Source organism: Lithobates pipiens, unplaced genomic scaffold (assembly GCF_037356315.1).
Source record: "Lithobates pipiens isolate NorthernLeopardFrog02 unplaced genomic scaffold, aLitPip1_a1.2 Scaffold_1, whole genome shotgun sequence".
Taxonomy (NCBI): Eukaryota; Metazoa; Chordata; class Amphibia; order Anura; family Ranidae; genus Lithobates; species Lithobates pipiens.
Window position 1 is genome coordinate 152,092,371 of NW_027507685.1, and position 23,665 is coordinate 152,116,035.

A 23,665-nucleotide genomic window follows, 5' to 3' on the forward strand; every position below is an offset into this window, starting at 1 on the left:
TATAGAAGGTGAACAAACCAACTGATAGAAGATGCTTAGGCTGAATTCACACCTATGGCGTTTTTATAATAAAATATTATTAATAATAAATGTGGTCACAGACTACTTCCTGTAAGGGGAGAAAAAAAAAAATAAATAAAAAAACACCACACACGACATCACTTCCCTCTGACATAGGCATCACCCCCATCAGCTCAGGGGAGAAGGAGCAGAAGAGGTTCAATCTATGAATGCAATTCTAAATCAATGTATATAAACAGAGTAGCAAAAAAAAAAAAAAAAAAAAAAAAAAAACAGCCATGTTGTATATGGAGGAGGGGGTAGAAACACTTTATTTATATATTATTACATAAAATAAAACTTTATATATGAAACATTGAATGTACATTGTATATAATACTTTGTGTAGTGTAGCAGCTTCCATGGCAATTATATACATCAGATTAATTTCCATCTCCTTCAGTGCCGGCTTTAACATCAGATCCTTTATATGGTGCGATCAGCCGTTGTTCCCATGGGGTTCTGCGCCTGAAGGGGCAATCGTGTGATCTTAATAGGTGATCAATATTACATTTTCAGTGATTACAGAATTTAAACTTATGAGTAGTAGTAGTTTATTTTTTTTCAATTTACACACACTGGCAGAATTTATGATTTCTTGGCCATTTTTTCAGAGAGTATCAACAATAAACACAAACTTCTCACACTTATTAATCATCTGTGTTTATGCTTTATATCATACAACAGAAACTACCCAAATGACCCTGATCAAAAGTTTACATACCCCGGTGATCTTGGCCTTATAACATGCACACAAGGTGATACAAAAGGGGTTTGAATGGCTATTAAAGGTCACCATCCTCACCTGTGATCTGTTTGTAATTAGTGTGCGAGAGAGAGAGTGCGAGAGAGAGAGAGGTCAATGATTTTCGGGACTCCTGACAGACCCTTGCATCTTTCATCTAGTGTTGCACTGACATTTCTGGATTCTGAGTCGCGGAGAAAGCAAAATAATTGTCAAAGGATCTGCGGGAAAAGGTAGTTGAACTGTATAAAACAGGAAAGGAATATAAAGATATCCAAGGAATTGAAAACGCCAATCAGCAGTGTTCAAAACTCTAAATTAAGAAGTGGAAAATTAGGTGTTCTATTGGAACCAAACCACGGTCAGGTAGACCAACTAAAATTTCAGCCACAACTGCCAGGAAAATTGTTCGGGATGCAAAGAAACCCACAAATAAGTTCAGGTGAAATGCAGGACTCTGAAAACACGTGGTGTGGATGTTTCAAGATGCACAATAAGGAGGCACTTGAAGATGGGTTGTATGGAGTCTCCAGAAGAAAACCATTACTATGCAAATGTCACAAAGTATCCGGCTTACAATACGCCAAACAGCACAGAGACAAGCCTCAAACCTTCTGGAACAAAGTCATTTGGAGTGAGGAGTCCAAAATTGAGCTATTTGGCCACAACCATAAAAAACTACATCTGAAGAGGAGTTAAGTCTATGATGAAAGGTCCACAATCCCTACTGTGAAACACGGAGGTGGATCGCTGATGTTTTGGGGATATGTGAGCTACAAAGGCACAGGAGATTTGGGCAAAATTGACAAGATGAATGCAGTAGGTTATCAAAAACATACTGGAGGAACATTTACATTCCTCAGCCAGGAAGCTCCACATGGGACGTACTTGGACATTCCAACATGACAATGTTCCAAAACACAAGGTCAAGTCCACCTGTCACTGGCTACAGCAGAATAAAGTGAAGGTTCTGGAGTGGCCATCTCAGTCTCCTGACCTCAATATCATCGAGCCACTCTGGGGAGATCTCATACATGCAGTTTGTAGAAGAGACCAAGAGGAACCACCTGAGTAGATAAAGAGCCTCACCCACAAAAGACTTCAAGCCGTCACTGATGTTAAAGGGGTCAATACACGGTATTAAGAACTGGGGTATATAAACTTTTGATCAGGGTCATTTGGGTAGTTTCTGTTGTCATTATGATATAAAAAATAAATAAATAAAAAGTTAGCACAGTTGATGGAAAATAAATGGCTTCAGCCAAACCAAACACCGACCATAAGTGAGAAAATGTTGTGTTACGATTCATTCATTCTCTGAAAAATGTTCAAGAAAATCATGAATTCTGCCAGAGTCTCTCCCTCTCTGTAACCGGTACTATTACCTCTCACAGATTACAAAAGACTACCCCTCAGATGGCCTGCCCACAAAAAGGACCCCCCTGCCTCTCCACAAAAATCACCCCTGGCCATCTACCCCCAATAAGCCCCTCTAAATAAAATTATGCTACATATTGCGGTTGGTAGAGGTCTGCAGACAATGTGCAGCATTCAGCTCACAGCTGACTCTTCTCACCATATTGTCTTCTGAGCTCTTCTATCTCCCGGAGAAGGTTCCGAATCTTCTCACTCCATAGGTGGCAGCACTTGCAGGTCTGCAGGGGGAGGGGAGAAGTGACATTACAAATCCCACATTTTCCAATTATTGCAAAAACATGTGAAGCCAAGCTCCGGCCCATCCGCTCATCCCACTGCAAAGCCATAGGTTTGCATTACTGTCCATCCAGTCCTGAGATTTACACAGCTCTTTGCTGCAGTTAAATCATCCAACCCAGTCTTGCACAGGTGTACCAGCCCTGCCCAGGTCACCAACTCCTCCCCCACTTTAATATTGCACAGGTGTAACAGCTCCTCTGCTGGACTGAAAAAGCTTCCTCCAATTTCACTGCACACTGTGTGCATTAGAAGCTGCAGCAAGTTAGATAGAACCCTGCCTACTTTCCTGGCTGGAGGACAGTCCAGCATCATCTAGCTCCTTCCTCCCCAGCCAGATTGTGCCTGGCCCCGCCCCTTTCACTCATTGGAGGTCAGTTGTCTCATACTGTGCAAGACTGGAGGGAGGTTGAGATTTAAGCACCGCCGCCGATACCTTCATACACATTGGATTATGTAAAAAACATACAGATGTGCAGACCAGATCGGACATTTTGGCTGGGTTTTTTTGGGGGGCATTTGAGGGGTTGGGCAGATTTAATTTCATTTTTTAATCAGAGTCATCGTCCCCCCGGTTATTAATATAACAGCAGATCCCAAGTCTTCCCCTGCCTGGGCAAAGAAAGAAAAAAAAAAAAAAAAAAAAAAAAAAAAAAAAAAGAAGGCCACTTACCTCCAGATTGCAGAAATCCTCAGCCGTATCTGAGGGATCAAAATACAAAATTAATTTGAGAAAGGAATAAAATATATATATTTTAAATTCACACGCATCTTCATCACCATGTCCTGTGAGTAGGCAGTGCCATGTCACATTTCACAATGAGGAGGAGGAGCCTTCTGAGGAGGAATCAGCATGCTGCAAAGCATGCTGGGAATGCAGGAAGTTGTGGAAAGAGGCGGCCAGCAGACAGGCAATGCTCACATCATGACAGGAAGTTTTCCATTCATCTTCTTATCACAGGGATCTCCCAACCATGGCCCTCCAGGTGTTGTGGAACTACAAGTGCCATGAGGCATCGTAAAAAACTGACATCCACACACCTGACTGGGCATGATGGGAATTGTAGTTCCTGAACAACTGGAGGGCCGCAGTTTGGAGACCCCTGCTTTATTTCTATTGGATGGTCAGTGAGGAGTATGGTTTGTATTCTTATTACAATGCTGATGTTACACAATGACAGTTTATTTAGTCACCAGATCTTTCATTTTTCTTACTTCCTGGAATTCTGTGACACGGAGTCGCTATGCACCATGAACAGGCACCGCTGTGGTCACACGTCGCAGAGCCCGCCTCCTAAAAGAGGAGGCTTTCTAGGAGGCGGAGTCAGTACAGGAATAAGCACGGTACCCATGGGATAGATCAGGGCTTTACAAATCCCAGGTCACCGTGGTGACTAGAAATTGCATCCTGGCGCCTGGGTTTAAGCCGCCCGCCCACATCCGCATCCCACTTGCCGACCTCGCTATAGCGTGATCATGCAGTACTCCCAGGACCCCTGGCAAGCACTAGAATTGCTGTGACCTTCGGATACAGCTGATCACAATTTTTTTATTTTATTTTTTTAAACAAAGGGAAGGACAATCACAGCAGCCCTTTACCAAGTGATCAGCTGTGACCAATCACAGCCGATCCCATGTAAACAAATGCTGTTATCAGCATTTCCCTTCTTCAGTGCTGTCATGTGCATGGAGAGGAAAGCTGACAACATCCAACCTGTGAAAGCAGAAAATTTACACCATTCATTAGGGCAGGGCCCCACCAGCGTAGGGCCAATTATTTGCAAAATGTTATATCAGAAAAGAAGAAGAATTTGTTTAACACTCCCAGTGATTAAATATCACTTAAAGAAAGCTCTAAAAAGAATACATTTTTTTTTTTTTTTTATATATATATTGGCACAGTGTTGCACAACCACATAATTGTCATTCGAAGTGTGACAACGCTGGAAATTGGCCTGGGCAGAAGGGGGGAGGGGGTAGTGAAGAGTACCTGGTATTGAAGGGGTTAAGCTCCACTTACCACCCCATGCAAGTGCCTGGTAGGCAAGTTGTTACTGGCAACCTGGCTCCTAATTTATTTTATTTAGCTGGCTCCCAGATTCAAAGCAAAATTGGTCTAACCTTGGGATATGTAGTCCTACCGTCTGAAAGGAGGAGGAGTTTCAGAAAGCGGAGTTAGGAGAATCAGCAAGATGCCCTGGGATATGTAGTCCCACCTTCTGAAAGGAGTAGTTTCAGGAGGAGGGGAGAGTAGGGGAAAAAGCAAGATACCGCGGGATAGGTAGTCCTTAGAAATAGAAGCTGCAAAGCATGCTGGGAATGCAGGAAGATTGTGGAAAGCAGACAGGCAGCACTCACACCATGACCGGAGACATTTCCAGTAATCTATGTGGATCGTGTCAGTGAGGAGTATGGTTTGTATTAGTCGTACAATTGTGATGAACACATTACAGGAGGTTATGGTAGGAAATAGATTATGCACATATGAAGAAATTATAGGGAAATGGGGACAAAAGACACTAGATAAATGGAGATAGTCACAATTACACTATTTCACCCAGTCCTTGCCACAGCCATTGAGGGGAAAGGAGCAACTTAGACCTCTAGAAAAACTACTAGTGAGCCGTCAAAGCCTTGAAAAAAGGACATCAAAAATATATAAAATTCTGATAGAAGCAGTGGAACATAAATACCCTGATTATCTAGGGAAGTGGGAAAGAGAAATAGGTTCTCCAAGTAACAATTAACAGAGAAATAGGATAATGAGACGAACTTACTCGGTAGCTAAAGACTCACAAAACAAGAGAGATGTCATACAAACTCTTGGCTAGGTGGTATATAACCCCACAGCAAGGAAATAAAATTAGCAAAGAGAACCCCTTAATAAGCTGGAGAGGATGTTCGGTGGTGGGATCTTTCGCACACCTGTGGTGGGAGTGCCCTAAAATACAGACACACTGGGGGAAAATAGAAGCAAGTTTCAACGTAACAGGAGAAAGGATTAGGAGGGACCCATGGGTGTGCTTATTCCATAACACAGAAGAGGGGAGAGAGAGAGAGAGTATAGACAGTCCCTGATCCCTTGCCTATTGAACTCTGCTAAAGCATTGATTCCACGAAGATGGAAAACTCAGGAACCCCCTACAATGAAGGAATGGGTAGCAAGATTGGAAAGGATAAGAAATATCGAAGAGACGATATTTAAGTCAGAGCATTTAGAGGAGAGGTATCAGAACAAATGGCTGCAATTCAGAAAAACTGAAAACTACCTGAAGTTACTCGAATGTTAGCGAGATACAATATTGGAAGGATCGAGTGAGAGAGGGGTGGGAGAGATTGGGTTAAAGGATATTACAGAGATTTTTTTGTATAGATGGAATTTTTTGTAGGAGAGATGTTTGATAATTTTGAAAATAAAGAATAAAAAAAAAACAATGGTGATGAATATGCGCTGGGGGTCATACATTTCCTATAAAAACTACCCCAGCAGTGATCACCAACCCGTACCAGTCACAGGAAGTGGATGGTTTGAACTTTCTCCGGAAGGCTCTGCCCTCATCAGCTGAGTCCGAGATGTGGTAATATTTGGTTTTCCAGCCCCTTTGAAGACAGAATCTCTAGTGTTTGCTGTCAGAGTCGCTGACACGGGCGGCTTGGCTGTTTTTTTGACAGGAGGGCCTTCTCCTTTCACCGGGACAATCTTCCTCTGTGACGGCAATAAAGGAAGCTGCATTTTTCTTCCTGGCAATCCTGAAACACGGATCATTAAAGTTCATCTCTTCACCTTTATTATCACGGTGACTGTCACCAGATTGCACCAGTATGTGAACTGGACTTACAACCCCCCCTTCCCCTTCCATGGTAAACCGCTTTAGGGTCCCGTTTGTCTTTGCAATGACCGAGCCTGGAAGTGATGGTAATTTGGTCACTTCCAGGCTCAAAGCTTTCATTTAATCTGTAGTGGACACGGGGGGGGGGGGGGATGCAATGGCAATTCATAGGTGTGTGTTGTCAAATCAATAACTTTTTCCTATTTCTGACATTTGTTGTTTACAAGTAAAAATCTGTTTCTTTTTTTGCTGAAAAATTACTTAGAACCCCCAAACATTTTTTTTTTTTTTTTTTTTAGCAGACACCCTAGAACAGAGGGTCTCAAAACTGGTGGTGCAAAACTACAATTCCCATGAAGCATTGCAAGGCTGACTCCCACAGGCAGAGGCATGATGGGACTTGTAGGTTCGCAACAGCTGGAGGGGCCGCCAGTTTGAGACCCCCTGCCCTAGAGAATAAAAAATGCTATATACTACGTCATACCGCATTTGTGCAGCGGTCTTACAAAAAAAAAAAAAGGAGATTTTTAATTAATAATAATAGTATTTGGATTTGACCTGACCTCTGACTTTTACTCAACTACAACTTGACTTCTCCCTATCCCAACGCAGCTCCATCACTCATTGCTTACCTGGCAGGTTGGATCTTGGCCTTATGAAGGATTTCTGGGAGCTCAGGGGAAGTAGCGGCTGCAGAGCGGAACCTCCCGGCTTAAGGAAAGATTTGATTCCTGCAGACGAAAAGGGGGGGGGGATTTTATTTTTATTTCCCATGATCTCTCCAGCATATCTTCATATCATCGCTTTCATATTCCCCTCACCAGTAGATGGCACTGTGGATACGTCAGGAGCCGGATCTTGTACGTAGGTGGTGACGTTCTGCGTTGCTGCCAACCCTCCGCTACTCGGAGTGCAGAGCTGTGAGGGGGGGTGGGTTGGAGCACCGGGGAGCTTAGAAGGCAGAGCGGTAGACCGGGGCTTTATATGCATGTAAAAAAAATTAAAAAAAAAATAAATAAATAAAAAGGAGGAAAGGAGAATTATTACCTTGTACAGCGGAACACAAAAAACAACTATTTATCCCAGTTCAAAGTTCACTGAAGCCAAACTGCAGAGGGCGTTTATTTTTTTTAAAGGCCCCATTTATTTTCCCTTCATGCAGATCAAGCTGGCAGTCTTCAGATGTCACTTTCTCTTCTCCAACCACCGGACAGTGCGGGGCTTAAGTAATGACATATGAGCACCACTCTATCCAGCAGTACTGGGAAGTCCGGGTTGCACAATGACAGCAGGCATTTCCATGATACTTGGAGTGGGATGGTGCTGGATGTCATTCAATCCAGAAGGAGGTACAGTGCTGGGCTACAGAGCACCGAGATACCCAAATCCTCGGGGGCAATTGTGAGGGATGTGTATCTGGAGGGGGCTAAGAGGTCTCTAGGGAGGCCGAGGACTTTGCAGGGGCATTACGGGAGATTGGACTGCACTATGCGGGTTCGGGTACACTGTGGGACATGGGTCGGAGGTTGTGGGAGCAATAAGGGGCCTGAAAGCTTTGCAGCAAGCCAGAAAGCACTACAGGGGCCAGGGTGCACTGTTGAAGATTTGGGGGAGGGGGCCATGGAAGCTTTACAGCAAGCTATGGAGGGGGCTAAGGTGTACGTTAGGACACGCTTGGTGCTGGGGGGGGGGGCACTAAGGGGGCTGGATGCTTCGCAGCAGCTAGGAGGGGGCTAAGTTGTACTGTGGGACACTCCTGTAGCAAGCTATAAAGCACTACAGGGGGCTAGGGTGCACAAGTGGGGCTGGAAGCTTTGCAGCAAGCTATAAAGCACTACAAGGGGCTTGGGTGCACTGAGCTAGAGGGCACAGGGGGGCTGGAAGCTCTGCAGTAAGCTAAAAAGCACTACAGGGGACTGGGGTGCACTGTTGAAGGAACTAAGGGGGGCTGGAAGCTTTGCAGCAAGCTATAAAGCACTACAGGGGCTGGGGTGCACTGAGGTAGGGGGCAATAGGGTGGCTGGAAGCTCTGCAGCAAGCACTACAGGGGGGCTGGGGTGCACTGTGGGACACATCTGGAGCAAGCCAGAAAGCACTACAGGGGGCTGGAGTGCACTAAGGTATGGGGCACAAGGGGGGCTGGAGGCTTTGCAGCAAGCACTACAGGGGGGCTGGGGTGCACTGTGGCACACATCTGGAGCAAACTAAAAAGCACTACAGAGGGCTAGGGTGCACTGTTAAAGGTTGGGGGAACCAAGGGAAGCTTTGCAGCAAGCTATAAAGCACAAGGGGCTGGGGTGCACAAGGGTGGCTGGAAGCTCTGCAGCAAGCTAGAAAGCACTACAGGGGGCTGGAAGCTTTTCAGCAAGATGGAAGGGAGCTAGAGCGCACTGTAGGACACTACTGGAGCTTGGATGCGCTTATGGTGGCTGGAAGCTTTGCAGCAAGCTAGAAAGCACTACAGGGGGCTGGAAGCTTTTCAGCAAGATGGAAGGGAGCTAGAGCGCACTGTAGGACACTACTGGAGCTTGGATGTGCTTATGGTGGCTGGAAGCTTTGCAGCAAGCTAGAAAGCACTACAGGGGGCTGCAAGCTTTTCAGCAAGATGGAAGGGAGCTAGAGCGCACTGTAGGACACTACTGGAGCTTGGATGTGCTTATGGTGGCTGGAAGCTTTGCAGCAAGCTAGAAAGCACTACAGGGGGCTGGAAGCTTTTCAGCAAGATGGAAGGGAGCTAGAGTGCACTGTAGGACACTACTGGAGCTTGGATGTGCTTATGGTGGCTGGAAGCTTTGCAGCAAGCTAGAAGGTACTTTAAAAAAAAAACAAAAAAAAAAAACAAGGAGGTTGGGAAGCACTGTGGGGCTCTGGGGGAGGTTGAGAGGCACGGCAGCCCACTGTAGTAGGCTGGGTGGCACTAGAACAGGGAAGCACTGTGGCAGCTTAGGGAGTCTGCAAATGTCTTGAGGCCCGAGAGGCGGCAGTACCCCTGGTGGTTGAGAACCATTGCCCGAACCAATAATCGTTGTCTCTACCGATTCATTTCCTGAAAACATACATGCGTACAATATTCTGCTCCTCTTCAATACAAAGAAACATGTCCTCAGTGTATACAAACCTTTGCCGCAGCAGCTTTCAGAGTCTTGAGGCTGCTCCCAACAAGCTTGCTTGGTGCCATGATCCCCGTTTTCTCCTCCATGTTCTGCTTCGTGTTCCCCACATTAGGTCTTGGCAAGCCTGGCCGGGCCAGTGGAGGTCTAATACTCCCCCTTCCAGGAATACCCCTTGGTGGAATTTTGGAAAGCATTGGCTCTTTCACTCCTGTGGGATTGTGGAACAGAGCTAGAGCCCGGCGTGCGGTGGGTATACCAGACATTTGGGAGCCAAGAGCAGTCCCTTGTGTGCTGGTTGGGAGCCCGGGTACCCCTTTATTTTGTGGCTTGTGACCTGCATTCCCTCCCGTTGGTGCCATCAGTTTAGACTGCATGCTCACACAATCTTCCGTTGGATCCTTGTGCGGAGGCTCCATCACACAGCCTAGGGACACATTTGGATTTTGCGGTTCAGATTTCTGAAAGGGGAAATGGTTTAACCCCGGGACAGGTGTAGAGGTGACAAAAGACAGAGACCCCGTTGAGAAGACGCTGACGTCATGGACGTTCTCCTCCTCCTGAATGATGCTGAAGGACTCAGAGGCCAAAAACCGACCCTTGGAGGGAGGCACTTCATTCAGAAAGTAATAAGCAGTAGGATTGTCACTTCCTTTTTTATTCCCAGAATTTTCTTGGCCATCTGGTCTACCTTGAGTGGACGTGCCGACTAATGTTTCAAGATCGGCATGGGTCCCATCAGATACAGGTATCAGGTCTTCTGCATGTGTGCCAATGAGGTCAGCAGCTTTATTGGGGATCATTAATACATTTTCCGGTGTATGACCTGCATGGGTCACATCGCATACAGATATATGGTCTTCTGCATGACCGATATTGATCGTATCAGCTTTATTGGGGATCATTGGGTCCTCAGGAGAGTCAGCGCAACCAGAAATATTCCTGGAGTCCCTTGATGACCCTGGAAGGTTTCTGCTCTCTTTGATATCAAAGGTTGGCACAGACATTGGGGCAACGTTTGGAGACGTGATATGGTCTTTGATGGCTTCTGTTGAGTTCATGGCACTCCCAGTACTATTAACCATAGTAGAGAATACTCCACTTATACGAGATATGTCCTTTAGCATGCCATCTGGCATAACCGGTGACAAGGCTTTGGACTCCAGGCCAAAAATTAGATTTTGGCCAACATGACCGTCCTGTGCAAAGCCAATGTCTTCTGTAGCACCATCACAGACTTCCACCCTACGTGATGGATTGCTGGAATCTACAATGGCTTCAGCTGATGATGTTCTATTTACTGTGGTGTTACCAGTTTCTTTGCCTATGCCCTTATCCTGCGTCATAATATCTTGCGTTGCGTTTCCAGAATCATCAGGAGCTGGCCTGATAGCTTGCGTAGTGTTCAAAGACCTGTTGGACTCATGAACAGCTAAAATCTCACTTGCCGTAATTGGAGAAGGCTCTGGTATCGCTTTAGTATTGGCAACACAACTTTCTTGGTTTGAGACAATTTCTTGAGTGGTATTGAGGATACAACTGTCATTGTTTGATATCTCTTGGGTGGTTTTGGGGACACAACCTTCATGGTTCAATACCATTTTCTGAGTAGTAACGGTGACACAAACTTCTTGGTTTGATACAATCTCCTGAGTGGCACTGGGAATACAACCTTCTTGGGGCAATACCATCTCCTGAGTGGTATTGTGGATACAACCTTCTAGGTTCATTATGACCTGGGTAGTATTGTGAATACAACCTTCTAGGTGCATTATGTCCTGGGTGGTATTGGGGATACAACCTAGGTTCATTATCTCCTGGGTGGTATTGGGGATACAACCTAGGTTCATTATCTCCTGGGTGGTATTTGAGATACAACCTTCTTGGGTCGATACCATCTCCTGAGTGGCATTGAGGACACAACCCTCTTGGTTTGACACCATCTCCTGAGTGGTATTGATAAAAGCTTCTTGTTTTGATACTATCTCCTGAGTGAAATCTGTGACACAACCTTCATGACTTGATACCATCTCCAGAGTAGTATTGACAGTCTGCGGCACCAGCCCCTGGGTAGTATTGGCAAGAGACTCCCCCACATTCAGGGAAGCTACCATGCCTTTCACCGCAGCCACAGATGATAGTGGCTCTTCCTCCAACACCCAAGTGTTGCTGGCTGCTTCATCGATCCCACCAAGAAAAGACAGGGTTTGTTGCCTCGGGTTGGAGGAAGTCTGTGACGCGGCTTTTATCTCAAGGTGGACATTTACTCTTCCATCTTCTTTAGACACCAAAGCGATTTCTTGAGTGACATTGCAGACCATTTGGGGAGGTTCCATCACCTCCGTTGTGTTCAACATCTGGAACAGCTGAGGCGACGACTCAATCTCCTGTGTGGCGTTTGCCACCTCACCGATATCCTGGGTAGTGCTGACACATGACTTGCTTGCATCTTCCTGTGCTGGGCAATGGGGTGCGATGCCCTCATGCAAAGTATCAGACCCATCGCATTTCAGCTCCCTGGTTAGGTTGGACCCGACAAGCTCCTCCATTATTGAGGTACTTGGAGTGATTATTCCATGAGGGAAGGTCCTGGTTGCAGAAGCCGCCTTGCAGTTATTGTTTGAGGTCTTCATAGATTCACAGTGAAGCATATCGGCCTTAAAAGATGGCTGAGCCAATTTCTGCCTTTTTATAGAACATTCGCCATCTTTTTTGGGAGATAAAGCCGAAATCCCTTCAAAAACCGAGTCATTCACCCATAGTTCTTTGCCGCCTTTATTGCTGAAATCAGACACGCTGAAGTCCTGAAGCTGCATGTCCGTCCTTTCCAGATCCAACAGGCTCTCCCCAAACAGCGAGGTGCCATCGCTCACAGGGCTGTTCTCCACCGATGAGATCATTTGGGAAACTTCCCAAGTCAGCATGGACTTAAAGGGCATGCCGTTATAGGGAGGAGGTTCGGAGTCGATAGTGGATACATCCAACTTCTCAGCTTTCCTCTTCCCTGGACTCTTCCAACACCCGTTTTCTGAGCCCATAATCTGCTTTACTATTCTCTGGCACTCCATGGCAAAAGAACTTTTATACTGAGGAGTCTTCGGTGGACTTCGACCCAACGCGGTGCCAGCGCCACAACCTTGCAGACTTCTGTGCGCTACTTCCATTGGACGGGCTTGACCCGCGTCGCCTTCTTGTACCACGTTGGACTCCATATCCATTTCCATCACCGGAGAGAGTTTTCTCTTGGCCTCTCCTTTCGAGTTTACCGGAGTGCTGAAATACTTGTTGGTGGAGTTAGGGGTGACCCCGGCAGATTCCGGCCCCTCGCCGTCGGCTCCCGATGTTAGATCTGAGAAGAAGGATACCTTCAACCTGGAAGAAGGTTTTGGAGAATACTGCAGCCTTCTGGTCATGGCTTGTGCGTCATTTTGCGGGCGGACTTCATCCTCGATATGGACGCCGACCTTCTTAGCTTTACGTTTTTGTACCAAGGAACTTTCTTCGTCAGAGTCACTCATTTTTCCTTTGCCTGGAGTCAAAGGACTGGAGCTCAGCACCAGCTTACGGTTGAGGTCCTTCAGGGCCTTGCGCTGAAGTGGCTTCATGCCCGAGGGTTTGGCAGGTGGCCCTTCCATGCTTTTGCCCGGCCAGCTCACCGATTCGCAGGGTTTAAAGTCTCAATTTCCTGTTCTTGAGCTGAAAAATGAAAAAAAAAAAAAAAAAACAATTAAGTGTGGAATTATAACACAAAATCAGGAACATTGATAGGTGAAGCTTTGTATGGAGGATGGCTTTGGATGGAGGATGGAATAGTGAAGACTTCTCAGGTCCCTTCGGGGAGACTTCCCATCCCGGAGAACACAGAACTGAAGAAATCAGAACTGGTGTCCCACTGGAAGATTTTCCCTCTATTCCTGTTCTGGTGACAACTGTTAGATTTTCTATCACTTTCTGTCCCAGAAACTAAAGTCACAAGGAGAAAGAGGGCAAGGCTCCCCAGTGGGGACATAAAGAGCAATAAAAATAGTTCATAAAGTGGACCACTACCCACAAATATGACATTCTCAGGCTCTTTATTGCCCCTCCTATTTAATGTTTATTGTTAACCCTTCTCTTATTTTACATTATTACACCTATTATTTTATCTAATTTATTATTACCACCTCCCAGTGGCAGTTGGTGCTGAAATTTTTTTTTGGGGGGGGGGGGGGGGGGCGCAAACAAACTGAAAAATTCAGAGAAAAAAAAAAAGAAGATAAATTCCAGGCTCACTGTCCCATCAAACGCAGCCACTGCGCCCATTCATTTCTCCGACTGCTCTAATCTTTGTATAAATCATCCGCGCTCTTTTTTACCCCAGACCTTCTGTCCAGGGGAAGCGGAATTTGATAGAAGCCGACTATTGCATCGGATTTGGTTCCCCCTCCCAATACAGCTTCCACTGCATTTCTAGGGTCAAAAACACTTGTATATGGCTTCTGACTGCTCTAATCTTTGTATAAATCATCCTCACTTTTTCCTACCCCAGATCCTGGGGAAGTGGATTTTGATGGGAAACCATTCTCGGCACAAAACCGATGTGCCGAGAACGGCTTCCCAATGAAATCTGTTCCCCCTGGCTCTCGGCTGAGATCAGAACTCTGCCTCTCCAGCCCTCTGCACTGCTGCTCCTCCTACTCTACCCCGAATGCTAATCATCCTCCTACCGCCCCTGCCCCCATGCGCGTCCCCGGTTTTCTGGGGAAACCCATTTCGGTATAGACACTGGAAGTTCTTCCTGCAATCTCTATTATGTTATTATCAGTCCAACAATATCACCTGGAAGAATGAAGACTCTCCTATTATTACTCTTCCCACATATATTATCTTACCATCGTCTATTTTATTTATTGTTAACCTTGCAATTATCTTATATTATATTATGTATACTTAACCCACCTATTTTATAATAATTTATTGTTAACCCCCTATTTTACATTATTACCCCAGCAGAGTTCTCCCTTACCTCAGTCTTCCCAGCAGAGTTCTCCCTTACCTCAGTCTTCAACAGAAAACCAGCCTAGGCTTGTGTGCTTGGCCGTCTTTACCGCAGGGCAAACGGGGCAGCTGCCCAGTGTCCTTTCACTCCTTGGGGCCCAAAGCAGAGCTACCCTTTAAGCCCATGCGCTGTCCACAAATCGGGACAGAAAATCCACACACTCTGGCAAAGAGAGACATCAGCCGGCGTCAGCTCAGCAGCACCCACACAGTGCAGCAACCAGTTCCAGTGTCAAGGTGCGGGCCGCGGTGGCTGGGGCCTTGAGCTCCACTGGCGCTCTGGCCCGCCTCTTGCTATGCTGCCTGCAAACGTGTGTACGCGATTGGACTTTGAGAGCGGAGGCCTTGGAAAAAGGAGTCAGACCACCTGCCCATCCATTGCAGCCTTACTGTGCCATATCAAATGATGCCAGTGTGTCCCCCCCCCCCCCCCCCCGCCGGCACACCAGCTGTACTTACTTATCATGGTGGGACAGCTGCTCGATCACTTCTCCCGTCCTCTCTTCCTGTCCTCTGCTATGATTGGACACATCCAATCACAGCACCTGTCGTTTCAGCTAATAAGGTGGCGGGTAACAGATCAGAGCACCCGATTGGCAGAGAGAGGTGATTTAGTGTTAGAGAAGCAAGTGAATATTCGCTTTCCTAACACAGCTGAGTGACCTGCAAGCGCCCAGCATGACTCTCGCAGGTCATGTTTTTTGACGCCTATTAGAGCCTATGGCTCTACTCAGGTGCTTCAAAACCACCTCCCTCCACTGTAATTCAGACGCCCTGTACCTGAAGAGGGGCCAGGAGCCTCAATAGGGGGTGGCAGTGGCGGCCATAGATTGGTGCAATGGTTGAATCTGTCTATTGGTGCTAGAGGGGGTGGCAGGAGAGAGGGGGGTGGCGCCCATATGGATGCACCGCCACTGGAGCCTAAAAATAACTAATGCGTGTGGGCTGCTAGTGGATAGCAATCATATGAGGACATGAAAAGCTTGGAAAACGTATTATGACATCAAGAGTTTTACCATCATACTTCCGGGATATAAAGACCATTGATTAAAAAAAAAAAAAAAAAAGTAAACATTCTCATCCAGTCTATATTACCACATTAAATGTATACATGTACCATGAATTATGGGAAACCTAATAGCATCACACGTATGACTGGGATAGATTTATAAACAGGTATGCAATATAAAAATAAAGAGAAATAGATAAAATAGAAGATATATTAATATATTTATATTTTCATAATCGATTAATTGGCCGATTATTTTTTCAATTAATCGGATAAAATCATAAAAAAAAATATTTCGTTTATTTAAAATAATAAATGACAAAATGGAGTGTTACACTCAAACTGCATCACAACATAACTATTAGGCATCATGCACACTAGACACTGTTAAACACGTGTTCAGAGGCAGTTGGACACTTTTTTCAACTGCCCCTGAACTCATTCAATGTCATCCTATGTGTCCATGTACAGAGTCTCGTTTTTTGCCATTTTTATGCAGTTGCGCTTAACCTCGTTTTTTCAGAAGCAAAAAAATGGGTTCAGCTGCAAAAAAGGTCTACGTTTCAGACACAAAACGCGGCAAAACACCGGTATCGCGTTTTCGTTTATACGCGTTTTTAAAGGCGACTTTTTTACATAAAAAAATCTAAAAAATTATGGCAAATGATGAAAAAACATTAAAAAATATTTTAAACAATTGCAATTGCAAGTGGACAATCCACAACTTGCGGCAGGTGATGTGGCAAGTGGACAATCCACAACTTGCGGCAGGTGATGTGGCAAGTGGACAATCCACAACTTGCGGCAGGTGACGTGGCAAGTGACGCCGATATCAGCTTTTAAAAACATGTGTCCAGCAGAGTTTGCACCGGTGTCTCGTGTGCATGAGGCCTCATTCATTACTGACAATGCAGTGAGGGGGCTGGCCCTAAATGGGAGAGGGGTCCGTACTGGAGGGTGCGAGGGAGTTGGCTAGGTTTGAGACCAGGCGTTAGAGAAGGCTGGGGTAAGGGAGCGGACCAAAGCAGACTGGAGGAACCGGACTGGACTGTGGGAAGGAGTGGTGGCGGCTCTGGACCAGAGTGTGGGTGGGCGAGGTCTGTATTCCTCAAACTGACAGACCCCCACCCCCCCCTGATGGGGCAATATTCTCCCCTCACACCAGGAACACCAATGATGAGGCAATATTCCCCCCCGGAACACCAGTGATTGGGGCACTATTCCTCCCCCGGAACACCAGTGATTGGGGCACTATTCCTCCCCCGGAACACCAGTGATTGGGGCACTATTCCTCCCCCGGAACACCAGTGATTGGGGCACTATTCCTCCCCCGGAACACCAGTGATTGGGGCACTATTCCTCCCCCGGAACACCAGTGATTGGGGCACTATTCCTCCCCCGGAACACCAGTGATTGGGGCACTATTCCTCCCCCGGAACACCAGTGATTGGGGCACTATTCCTCCCCCGGAACACCAGTGATTGGGGCACTATTCCTCCCCCGGAACACCAGTGATTGGGGCACTATTCCTCCCCCGGAACACCAGTGATTGGGGCACTATTCCTCCCCCGGAACACCAGTGATTGGGGCACTATTCCTCCCCCGGAACACCAGTGATTGGGGCACTATTCCTCCCCCGGAACACCAGTGATTGGGGCACTATTCCTCCCCCGGAACACCAGTGATTGGGGCACTATTCCTCCCCCGGAACACCAGTGATTGGGGCACTATTCCTCCCCCGGAACACCAGTGATTGGGGCACTATTCCTCCCCCGGAACACCAGTGATTGGGGCACTATTCCTCCCCCAGAACACCAGTGATTGGGGCACTATTCCTCCCCCAGAACACCAGTGATTGGGGCACTATTCCTCCCCCAGAACACCAGTGATTGGGGCACTATTCCTCCCCCAGAACACCAGTGATTGGGGCACTATTCCTCCCCCAGAACACCAGTGATTGGGGCACTATTCCTCCCCCAGAACACCAGTGATTGGGGCACTATTCCTCCCCCAGAACACCAGTGATTGGGGCACTATTCCTCCCCCAGAACACCAGTGATTGGGGCACTATTCCTCCCCCAGAACACCAGTGATTGGGGCACTATTCCTCCCCCAGAACACCAGTGATTGGGGCACTATTCCTCCCCCAGAACACCAGTGATTGGGGCACTATTCCTCCCCCAGAACACCAGTGATTGGGGCACTATTCCTCCCCCAGAACACCAGTGATTGGGGCACTATTCCTCCCCCAGAACACCAGTGATTGGGGCACTATTCCTCCCCCAGAACACCAGTGATTGGGGCACTATTCCTCCCCCAGAACACCAGTGATTGGGGCACTATTCCTCCCCCAGAACACCAGTGATTGGGGCACTATTCCTCCCCCAGAACACCAGTGATTGGGGCACTATTCCTCCCCCAGAACACCAGTGATTGGGGCACTATTCCTCCACCAGAACACCAGTGATTGGGGCACTATTCCTCCACCAGAACACCAGTGATTGGGGCACTATTCCTCCACCAGAACACCAGTGATTGGGGCACTATTCCTCCACCAGAACACCAGTGATTGGGGCACTTGTTCTCCCATAAATACCAAGATTAATTCTTTGCAAAGTTCACTATAGTTTAAAAGCTAGCTGCTACCTTATTGCAGCTCGGCGCTCACGTGACGGGTCACCGGCTGCTTCTCTCCTCGCTCTCCTCCCTCGAGGTAGCAAAGTGAGCGGGGCTGAGAACACCGCGCTGACGCCAGCAGACGTGCCTGGCCACATGAGAGCCGCTATAAGGCATACAGCGGCGCCGGCCTTTTACGCAGGGGATTGTAACACTCGGACAGACGTGGGACTGAAAGGCAGGAAAGATGGTGCGTGCCGTTAGCAGACCAACTAATCGATAATGAAAATCGTTGACAACGATTTTCATTATCGATTTTATCAATTAATCGTTTCAGCCCTAATATATTTAATTACATAACAATTAACGTCAGTTCAGTTTCAGTAGGTTCAGAGAGATATGTTGTAAAAAATTGTTTGTTGTATCACTTTATTGACACAGGTAAAATCTGTTGTATCAATGCAGCAAAACAATAAACACATTATGAATTTCTATCTATGAGGATTTTTTTTATACTGGTATAAAATTTAACACCGTAGAATAATTGTGTTTTTACCTGTTCAGCTTCAGAAATAGCTGTAGATTTTAGAATAGCTGGAGAATTGCATACTAGCACATTATGTGCCACTTAGCTGCAAAAAAAAAAAAAAAAAAAAAAAAAAAGGGGCCAGGTTTGTCCACGCTGGAGGCCACATATACAAATGTTTAACCCTAGAAATGCCATAGAAGCTATACTGGGAGGGGGGAACCAAATCCAACCTCTACTCAAGAAACCAAACCTGGACCCTCAGGATCCAAACAACCGTAGGCCAATTACAAGCCTCAATACCATTTCTAAGATCATGGAGAAAGCTGTAGTACATCAGCTACAACTTCACCTGGATACTCACAAACTCCTGGACCCGCTGCAATCAGGCTTTCGCCCGGGTCATGGAACAGTAACAGCTCTCCTCAAGATTTGGGACGACGCCCTTGAAGCAGCAGATGACAGAGAGCCGTGTCTCCTCGTACTGCTAGACCTAAGTGCAGCGTTTGATACAGTAGATCACAATACTCTACTCGTCCGCCTCACAGAAGTAGCCGGGGTCCAAGACATAGATCTCCAATAGTTCGCGTCCTTCCTAGGAAATCAGTCACAGACAGTGAAACTAGGAAAATTCCTCTCCGAAACTCGGGTAGTCACCTGCGGAGTCCCTCAAGGCTCTCCTTTGTCACCCGTTCTCTTCAACATTTACATTCGCCCACTCCTTCAAATCATCAGATGCTCAGATCTCTGCTTCCACTCTTACGCTGACGACACGCAACTTTACTTCCGGATCAATGGAAAAAAAGATCACCAACAGCAACTTGAAAACTGCCTCAAATCAATAGAGGACTGGATGACCACTAACTCCCTCCAGCTGAACGAATCAAAGACAGAGCTTCTTATCTTACACCCAAATCATAAGCCCGCAACCAAAACCTCCTGGTCTCCACCAACCGTCTTTGGGCAGACTATCTCCCCAAAGACCAAAGCGAAGAGTCTCTGGGTTATTTTAGATGCACAAATGTCAATGGATGCGCAAATAGGAGCAGTAGTCAGTGAATCTCACCATCTGCTGCGCATGCTTCGCAGACTCATCCCTTTTTTTCCCCAAAATATTACAAAGCAGTAGTAGTTGGATCATTAATTCACGACTGGACTACGCAAATTCACTTTACATAGGATTACCACAATATCAACTTGCATGATATCAACTGATCCAAAACATGGCAGCAAGGCTGATAACAGGAAAAAAACCCTGGGAATCCATCTCTCCTTCGCTGAGGAGCTTACATTGGCTAACCGAAAAAAATAAAAATAATCGGATCACGTTCAAGACCCTTTGCCTCACCCACAAATGTGTGCATAAAGAAGCTCCGCAATACCTAATGGAGAAAATAAATTATTACACACCAAACCGCAGTCTTCGATCAGCCAACAAAAACCTCCTCCTCGTGCCCAAAGCCCGGTATAAATCCAAGGGGGATCGGAGATTCGCTGTCCAAGGGCCTTGGCTATGGAATGCTCTACCAATCAACATCCGCCTGGAAGAAAATCACCTGGCTTTTAGGAAAAAACTCAAGACCTTCCTCTTTTAGCAGATGATCAAAGCTCGCCACAGCGCCTAGAGGCGATTCAGTTCACATTGTGCGCTATACAAGTATTTCATTCATTCATGCCAGCTTGCTATCAAATACCGCTTCCCCTGGACAGACAGACCCCTTTCACACTGAGGCGGTTTTCAGGCGCTACAGCGCTAAAAATAGCTCCTGAAAAAACCGGCCCCTTTCACACTGGAGTGGTGCGCTAGCAGGACAGTGAAAAAAGTCCTGCTAGCCGCATCTTTGGAGCGGTGTATTCACCACTCCTACCCATTGAAATCAATGGGACAGCACAGCAATACCACCTAACCCTTTTTCGGCCGCTAGTGGGGGTTAAAACCACCCCGCTAGCGCCCATAGACTGCCGCTAAAACGACAGTAAAGCGTCGCTAAAAATATTGGCGCTTTACTGCCGACGGCCTCACCGCCCCAGTGTGAAAGGGGCCAAAGGGTGTGGGGTAAGAAAGAAGAGTGAGGATGATTTATACAAAGACTAGAGCAGTCAGAGAAACAAATGTGCACAGTGGCGGCAATTGATCTTTTTTTCAGAATTTTTCAGTTTGTTTGCGCACCCTCCCAATAAATTTCAGCACCAACTGCCACTGGGAGGGGGTGATAATAAATTAGATAAAATAATAGGAGGCGTAATAACAATGTAAAATAAGAGAAGGGTTAACAATATTAAATAATAGGAGGTGTAATAATAAATAAAATAGGAGGGGGGGGTAATAAAAAAAAATGACATAAAATAATAGAAAGATATGATAACGTGTATACTGATAGATATTCTATAGGTGGTAGGAATAATAATAGGGACAATTTCCAGTCTCTAAAAATAATATTAAATATTAGGAGGGGATAAAATGATGAAGATGTAGGAGGGGTAAGAAAATATATAATATATATATATATATATATATATATATTGGAAGGAGTAATACTATTGTACTACATATGTGTGTGTGGATGGACTAATAATATTGTACAGGGGGCGGGGACAGTAGAAGTGTCATTTGCATTCAGGGTAGAGGAGGAGGAGCCGCAGTGCAGAGGACTGGACAGACGGAGTTCCGATCTGAGTCGAGGGAACAGATTTAGACGGGAAACCATTCTTGGTACAACACCGGTACTCCGGTGAGGCTCCTCCCCTCTATTCGGTGATGGAGGCCCCGCCCCTCCCGGGATCTGCACACCCTCCCTCCCTCCCCCGCTCTCTCCTCACCTCGCCGCTCGATGTCTGCGGTAACCGCCAAGTTTTCAAAGCCCCAAACGGCTGAGACAGCCTATTTAAATAAAGCACGTCACCAAAGCGTCCGCAGACCACGTTCTGCCTCGTACGTACTTCTCTACAGCTAGGCGGCCATCTTGGATAAGGGCACCATGCCCAAAACAGAAAAGCTTTTTTTTGTTTTGTTTTTTCTTGATTGTTTTCCTCCGCCCCATTTGGAATACAATAAAACTTTATAAAACATATTAAGAAAACAATAGGACTGTGAAGCTCACGAAATTCTGAATTAAAGTGCTGGGAGAAGGTCACCTAGAGCCCGGGAAAACATCATAAACTGCACAGCCCCCCCCCCCCCAAGATACACGAGCATTATGTGTCAGTAAAAATACCCCCCAAAAAAGTAAAAGTAAGTGAGCACTAATCTGCATGCGTGTCCTCTAAACATGAATCTCCCTCCTCCCCCAACACAAATCATCTCCTTCAAATTTCGCATACTAGAATAAATACCCTCAAATCATCCCTACTAGCACAAATACCCCCCCAAAAAAATACCCTCCTAACACAAATTACTTCCCTCTCTACCATCTCACCTCTTCTAGCACAGACCCCCCCCCTCCCCCCAAATAACCACTTCTACCACCCCTCATATTTCCCCTCCTAGCACAAATTACCTCCCCCTCCCCATATCACCTCTTCTAGCATAAAACTCACAAATCCCCCCAAGTCAGGCTGCACTGATTGGTGCTGGTGAGACTGGACTGTTGGGCGCTAGTGAGGCTGCACCGATGAGCATTGGTGAGGCTGCACTGATGGGCGCTAGGGTTACCACCTTTTCTTCAAGCCAAACCCGAACATTTTAGCAGCCTGGGACACCTTTGGGTAGTCATGTGGTGAGCATAGCATGCTACAGTGTTTGTGGCTAAATTGCTATTGCTGACATCATCAGCCTGCCCCCCCCCACCCACCCAGTGATGCCAAACCTGCCCCCATACAGACACCACAGCGCCCGGATGGCAACAGATTTGTGTGCGACTATCTTGGTTACTTGGGGAGTCACAGCCCGGTCTGAAAATAATGTGTCCGGGTTTCAGCCTGCCTGAAACCCGAACACAAGGTTCAAAACCCGAACTGTCCGGGTGAATCCCGAACAGGTGGCAACCCTGATGGGCGCTGGTGAGGCTGCACTGATGGGCGCTGGTGAGGCTGGACTGATGGGCACTGGTGAGGCTGCAATGTTTATCAGTGTAGATGTGCCCTGTCAGCCTTGTCAGTTATCTGCTCTCTATTCCTCACACACAGACAACGTGTGAGAAAAGAAAATGCAGATAACTGGCAAGTTTGTTTGCATGCGATCCGCTGTGATTTGACACGGCTGATCATATGGTAAAGGGCCGATGTGATTGGACACGGCTAATCATATGGTAAAAGGCTGCTGTGATTGGACACGGCTGATCAAATGGTAGAGGGCCGCTGTGATTGGACATGGCTGATCATATGGTAGAGTGCCGCTGTGTTTGGACACGGCTGATCATATGGTAGCGGGCCACTGTGATTGGACAGAGCTGATATTATGGTAAAGGGCCGCTGTGATTGGGCAGAGATAGACACACACATATACACATACACACACACACACACACACACACACACATATATATATAGTGGAAGGAGTAATAATATTGTACTATATATATATATATATATATATGTGTGTGTGGATGGACTAATAATATTGTACAGGGGGCGCGCAGGGGGGCGGGGTGGTAGAAGTGTGATTTGCATTCGGGGTAGAGGAGGAGGAGCCGCAGTGCAGAGGGCTGGACAGGCAGAGTTCCGATCTGAGCCAAGATCCAGGGGGAACAGATTTAGACGGGGAAACCATTCTCGGCACAACACCGGTATCTGGCGCCGAGGGTGGATCGCGTGTTCCTGGGAAAGAACTGTGGAGGAGGATGGGCAGGAAGCACACGCCGCCATCTTTCTTTCTGGCAGGTGTGTGTGCGGAGAATACTTCTATATACAGATTAGAAATCAGTGTGAGCCCGAACAGTGTGTACACATGACGGACTTCTTCATCTCATTCTTCAATGGTCATTCCTCAATACAGTCACCCATAGCAACCAACCACACAGGTCCCCACAGAGACTTCTGATTGGTTTCTATGGGTGACGGGCCTGTTCTGGTACAGGCCCA

The 23,665-nt window shown here is 46.7% G+C and overlaps 1 protein-coding gene across 2 annotated transcripts; it reads right to left on the bottom strand.

Annotated features, from left to right (window-relative positions):
- Window positions 1-302: 302 nt before the first annotated feature.
- Window positions 303-21,586, bottom strand: LOC143976215 (uncharacterized). Of its 2 annotated transcripts, none has more exons than XM_077478634.1 (8): window positions 21,467-21,586; window positions 9,467-13,154; window positions 7,170-7,326; window positions 6,981-7,079; window positions 6,026-6,268; window positions 3,192-3,220; window positions 2,382-2,460; window positions 303-528 (listed from the first exon to the last, which is right to left on the bottom strand). In XM_077478634.1, the coding sequence occupies exons 2-8, from the start codon at window positions 13,091-13,093 to the stop codon at window positions 500-502; spliced, it is 4,263 nt and encodes a 1,420-aa protein (XP_077334760.1). In that variant the 5' UTR covers window positions 13,094-13,154; window positions 21,467-21,586; the 3' UTR covers window positions 303-499. The 2 variants fall into 2 exon arrangements, with proteins under 2 accessions (XP_077334760.1, XP_077334764.1); XM_077478638.1 differs by lacking the exon at window positions 21,467-21,586 and adding an exon at window positions 20,057-20,242.
- Between the last annotated feature and the right edge of the window lie 2,079 nt (window positions 21,587-23,665).